At 47.0% G+C, this 6,000-nt stretch overlaps 1 protein-coding gene across 1 annotated transcript in view; it reads right to left on the bottom strand.

Annotated features, from left to right (window-relative positions):
- PREP (prolyl endopeptidase) overlaps positions 1-2,913 on the bottom strand; it is a 100,284-nt gene extending 97,371 nt beyond the window's left edge. Inside the window, exons 1-2 of the mRNA XM_057404683.1 lie at positions 2,785-2,913; positions 1,396-1,470 (exon numbers count right to left, since the gene is read on the bottom strand). Coding sequence (XP_057260666.1) covers positions 1,396-1,470; positions 2,785-2,829 — 120 coding nt within the window. The 5' untranslated portion in view covers positions 2,830-2,913. The remainder of the gene's footprint in view (positions 1-1,395; positions 1,471-2,784) is intronic.
- Positions 2,914-6,000: the final 3,087 nt, after the last annotated feature.

Below are 6,000 nucleotides of genomic sequence, written 5' to 3' on the forward strand. Positions count from 1 at the left end.
GGACACCTGAACCAGACTAGCCAAAGAGGTATTCCATACCACAGCACATCATGCCCAGTATATAACCTGGGGGCAGTTATCCAGAAGGGCTAGATCACTGCTCGGGTCAGGCTGGTATTGGTTGGCAGGTGGTGAGCAGTTGTATTCTCTCCTTCTTATTTCCCTTATAATTATTATTATTGGTGATAGGAGTAGTGGTTTTTGTTATACCTTAGTTATTGGGCTGTTCTTATCTCAACCCATGGGAGTTACATTCTTTTCATTCTCCTCCCCACCCCTTCGGGAGCAGGGGACGGGGTGAGAAAGAAGTGGGGGAGTGAGAGAGGGGCTGTGTGGTTCTGAGTTACCAGCTGGGCTTAAACCATGAAAAATGTTAATGTCAGTGCCAGAGTTTTTCAATAAACCCTGTTCTCAAATGGACCTTCTTAATCCGCATGAGTCTTTATATATGCTGATAGATTTGTAAGAAGGCAACTGGATCCTAACTGTACAGACAGTAAGTTCTATTTGACTACCCTTTAGTTCATCAAGATCTATTATGCAAGCACGTAGATGAGAGAATCTAGAAGAAATCTCACTAATGGAAAGCCACCCTGCAGAATATTTTTAAACAGAGATCCTGCCCTCCATCATCTTTCTGACACTGTAACACATACTAGAGATACACCAGTGATTTAGATCTGGAACTACAGTTATCACAAAATCAGCCATTACAGAGGAAATGCCTTCCACACTGTCACCTACCACTTTCTGGCCATCACCCCCTGCCTGTGCCTTGACTATCAGAGGAACTGGCTCACAGTCACACTTGTTCTTTTTCAGGATTATCTCTCAGCAAAAGACCAGTTCCAGCAGCACAGGCTAGCTACACCAGATGCAGGCTGAAAAACACTGCAACATCTGTAATAAGAGAGACTAATAAAGCCTAACTTCAGGAGGAAAATGGGTTTGTCTGTTTTTAAAAAGGGATAAGAAAATAAAAGATTCATACACTGTCACTGTATGAAGAAAGCAAGCCAAAGGAGTTTCCTTTCTACCCTTTTTTATTATGGCAATTATGGCATTTATTATTTATTATGACAAATTTAGATGCACTTAGGACAGTGGATAAAGCACTCTAAAAATCAGTGTTTCCCTTCAGTGTGATGACACCATCTTCAGCATTCATATCGTCCAAGAAAAATGGGTCCAAGGCCAAGACAAGGCCTTAAGTTTACCAGATTCTGTTATCTAGGTGATACCAAGTGTTTTAGTCTTTCCCCCACTAACACAAAGGTACAAAATAATGGCATTGCTGTTGGCTCCAAAAAGCCTTGGCAGATCCTTGAAAAACAGCACCTAGTCTATAAAAGAGAACCATGTAGAGACAGCTACTCCCATTCAAAGAAAGGTTACCTTTGTCTGTTCACTGTCAGGATCTTCGAGCCAGCAGTATGGGTCGCTTATTTTACAGCCATGATAATCCAACACCTGAATTTATAAAAGACAGTACTTTAAAAAAAGATATGCACAGATGCTATTCACCAAGAAATGACAGGCATTGAGATGAAGGGTATTTTTGAATTTCATAAAAGAAGATAGCGCTAAGCAGCAAAGGAAGAGAAAAGCAACACCTTGCTCACACATGAGTTGCTAAGATTACCACCCTTTACTGGCACCAAGGCAGCAGACTTGTCCTCAGAAAATACACAGAAAATACCAGGGAAATACAGAACATGAATATAAATTCCTTGTACAAGATAAGACTAATAAAGTAATAATAGGAATAAAAACAAACCACGAAACGATGAAAAAACAGACCCCCCCAAAAAACCCCAAACCTCCTCCAAATCCAGTGTCCAAGTCAAATCACAAAACCTGATTACTGGATGCACCCAAAATATGCCCTGCCTACTACTGCTACTCACAAACATGTGAGTGAAGTACATACATAAACTAAAACAAACAAACAAAAAACTCTAACAAAACACAAAAGACTAACTTTATCTAATTCCTTCCTCCAATGCACAAAATAAGACCAGACACCTGCCCTCAGGAGTTGCATAGTTCAGCCTTTCAGTCAACTATGAAAGCAAATACTTCAGTTTTTTCCAGTGTTGGCTCATATTCTCAAACATTTCTGTTCAAAAGTAATGTCAGCTCTGTAAATAATTCCTGTACTCAACCCTTTGCAGAAGGCAAAGGCAACCGAACCCATTTCAGCCAAACTTCCACTATAATCCTTGCATATCAAGTTACTACGGATCACAAGCAGATGGAACCATCGTTTAAAAACAGACTACCTGTCCTTCCGCACGCAACTACAGCCTTCGTTGAGGCCTGGACTTCCTTGTCCGCACAGCCGTACTGAAGCGGCGGGATCTGCACGCCCGCCCGGCAGCCGCGAATCTTGCTCCCCCTGCTACCCTGTGGCCCCGGTCCGGCTCCCGGCCCGTCAGCCTACCTCGGGCTCGCTGACCCCGCACACGCGAGACGTGCCCGCAGGCACCGGCACGACGGGCAAGAATCCTGCTTTTACCCAGGCCCGGCAGACGCCGCGGCCCACGGCCGCTAAAACCCCACACCCTTTGAAGAGAGCCCGCTGCGGTTTTAACGGCCGAGGCCGAACAAAGCCTCGAACGCCGAGAAAGCACTAACATCCCTCCCCCGAGGCGGCACACCGCGGCACGGAGGGGGCTGTCGAAAGAGGCTGTCCCGCGGCCGGGCCCGGCAGCCGCCACACGCCATCCGCCACACGCCATCCGCCACACGCCGGCGGGCTGCCCCGGCGAGTGTCCTACTCACGGCGGTCTCGTCGCGGTACACCTCGGGGTACTGGAAGGCCTGCATGGCGGGCGGCAGCGGAGAGAGGCGGTGAGAAGAGGAAGATGAGGAGGACGAGGAAGATGAGGAGGACGAAGAGATGCGCAGAAACGAGCACGAGGCTCCGGCTCGAGCTGTAGTGGCAGCCGACAGCAAGCGTGCAGCGCGGCCCAGGCGGAGCGGAGCCGCCATCCGGCCCGCCCCCTGCCGGTGGGCCGAGCCGCACAGCGCCGCCTGCAGGGAGCCGCCGCACTTTCACCGGCGGACTGCTGAGAGCCGCGCGGGCGGCGCCGGGCCGGGCGAGCGGGCCGCGAGCGTGTGCCCTGCCCTTGGTCTGTGCTCGTCCCGTCTGGCGCGCCCTGCTCCGGCAGTGGAGTTGTTTCGCTGTCACCAGGTGGAGAGCGTGTTCCATCTTCCCCATACCGAATGCTTAAAAAAAAAGAATAACGGGGTTTTATTCTTTCAGCTTATTTTTCCTCTCACTCCCCAGCTTAACGCAGGCTGTGTGGGGAGCTCAGGCTGTGCACTGCCGGGAAGACAGCAGCTGTTTCACGGGTGGGGGCTCAGGCTGCTCAAGGCTCGCCCAAACCTGGATTACATTTCCATTTCAAACACGCTTCTCTGCACGTTACCGAATCTCCCCTTCACCCAAAAAGCAAAGGCGAAGCTCCAGCATACCAGCCTGGGTGGTGTTTGTCTTGCTCACTGCCTGTGCCAGGGGCTCTGGTCTGCGGCCTGTGCAGCCACTCTGGTGTTTCAAGTGGGCGACCTCGGGCTCACCCCCCAGGTGTTTGTTTTACAATAGTTTTCTGGGTTAGAAAACTTGCAAACGTTTTTCCTTCATCAAGATTTTCCTTCCAGGTAGTGACCCAGGGAACCCCCCGTACACTGGAAACACTCAGAGGACGAGCTGTTGTTTGGCCAGCAGCATGGCTGAACTGGTGTTCTTCCAAATAGTCCTTCCTTCAGAGTTGCAGCAGCAGCCTCCCCCAGGTGTCCTATCAGCCTGGGAGAGACTTCCCTGCAGCTCCTCCAGGATAAACCCATGTGTAGGTGGGATGTATGGCACCAGCTGGAGACAAGGTTTGCATGCCATGGTGTTCAGAGGTTCCATCAGCCCAAAGAGCATTCACAGTTGTGAATAAAGTAACTGCCTGGGATGACAGTTGAAACGAGGAGTTTTCTCCGAATCACAGTGATGTAAAACATTTCAGAAATGGCAACAAGCGTTTATAGTTACCTGCTCATTTACTCTTAATGAAAAGTTGCCATCTCTAATTGAGCATCCTGTGGCGAGGCCGAGGTTTGTGTGCATAAGAGGAAATAAGCCAGCCCCATAATGATGACTATTACTGACATAACTTGTGTTCATCAGCTTCACTTCCATCCTAAACAACACCTACACAGCTTCTTGTCTCTTGTTCCATCTGCTTTGGTCATTTTTCCTTTTTGCCTTGTTTTTCTGTTAAACTCCTCCCTTTGCAAGGCAGGAGCACAGCTGCCCACTGCACGGTCCATTGTGGCACTCACAAACAGGCAACCAGCACAGTGGTTAATGGCAATGCCCTGACATGCCCATTGCTGATAAAAGCTTGCTAATTGTCTGAGCAACTTGCTCAGATAAATAATGGCAGGCAAAGGTTGCTGCATTTCTGTCTAGAGCTTCCTGCACAGATCATGTATGGACAGAAATTTGCATCTATGGGAGAATTATTAGTTCAACACCTCTCTGAAGCATTCAGCTTGCCTGTGTGCCACACAGACAGTCTACATGCACATGTATCTGAGAGTTTTAAGCATCCTCAACTGCAGATTCACTTCATACACAGCAAAGGCCTTGCGTCTGATTCAGAGCTGCAGTTTGCCTGAAGAAAACCACTTCCAGCCTCAGGATGCTCTCCAGGATGAATGCATTTCACATTTGTCAAGAATTTCTTGATGTTTAGTCCCTCAGTCAGGGTTGCGAGTAGCTGTGGCTGAGCAGCAGTACATCCACATATCCTGGGCATTTCCATAATGTCCCCGTAGATCACCTTCATGATGTCAAAGCAGTCCTCCTCGAGTGTGTTGGAAGTTTTGGGCAACAGAAGAGATTCGGCCTGCCGGGAGAGGGCAGCCTGACTGCAGCTGGCACACAAGAGCGCCAGGAGTTTTTCAGGCTTCAGCAATCGTTTCAATCCAGGGCACGGTAATTCCTGAATGGGTTGGCAAGCACCCAGTAATCACAGTAATTATCCATTACCATACCTTCCAATTCATCCCAGATACAGAGGAGGCGGGAATATGCAAAGAAACCCAAGTACATGGTTGTCCAAGATAAGATCTTTGGGCCTTTATTTTACAAGCAATAATTTTCTTTCAAAGGTGAGCACCAGGGACAGAAATCGAATTTTCTCTTTACTGTAAATTTCTCCTTTGAGGGTGGAGGCAGGGAAGGATGACACACTAACAGCAGCAAAAGGAGCAAATCTAAGCTGTTTGATCTCTTCTTATTAGAAAAGCAGTTATGCAGGTTACATAGTGTTTAAAACGGTGCCCAAACCAGTTTTTTTCTTACCAGGGACCATGCACCCGCTGTACAAACGAAATGGAGTGTTCAGTGTGCTGTCTGTTAGCAGAAATACTTATTATGAAAGGTGTAGCAATCTTCTTTTTTCAGAATGTTTGCTTAACACAAAGTTAAAAGTGGTTAGTAAATATTTGAAACTTATCTTAATTGTTTGGTGTTATAGGAACAAGTAAAATTCTATTAAATTGTTACTTTTTTCTTGGGCCTAACCAACCCCATCAGAGTTCAGATATGAGATTTGCTGAATTTTGAGGATAACCTACTGAGTAAGCAAAAGAAATTTCTTCCTATATTTGGGGGGGAAAATAAAGTTTGAAAATATCTCTGTTTTGTCATCTTACTGCATTCTCATGTTAGCATGAATCCGATCATTTCAAAACCAGATACTGGTCTCTACTGATATTAATTATGCTGATCACCCAGTCATTAGCAAATCTCTTTCAGCTTACTCAGCATCTCCACAATGAGTCACTGCAAGTAGTGTATTGACTCAGTAGGAAGTGACTTCATAGTCCTTGACAGAAAATCTAGCAGCAAATTTTGGTTTTACCTTTCCTTTTCGTCCTTTCCCCAGCCTTACTCCACCATTATGACTTAGCAATGACTGGAAACTTTTCTGCGATAGAAAG

The sequence above is a fragment of the Pezoporus wallicus genome, unplaced genomic scaffold, assembly GCF_028554395.1.
Source record: "Pezoporus wallicus isolate ANWC-B61680 ecotype Strahan unplaced genomic scaffold, APGP_CSIRO_Pwel_v1 contig_6923, whole genome shotgun sequence".
Lineage (NCBI taxonomy): Eukaryota > Metazoa > Chordata > Aves > Psittaciformes > Psittacidae > Pezoporus > Pezoporus wallicus.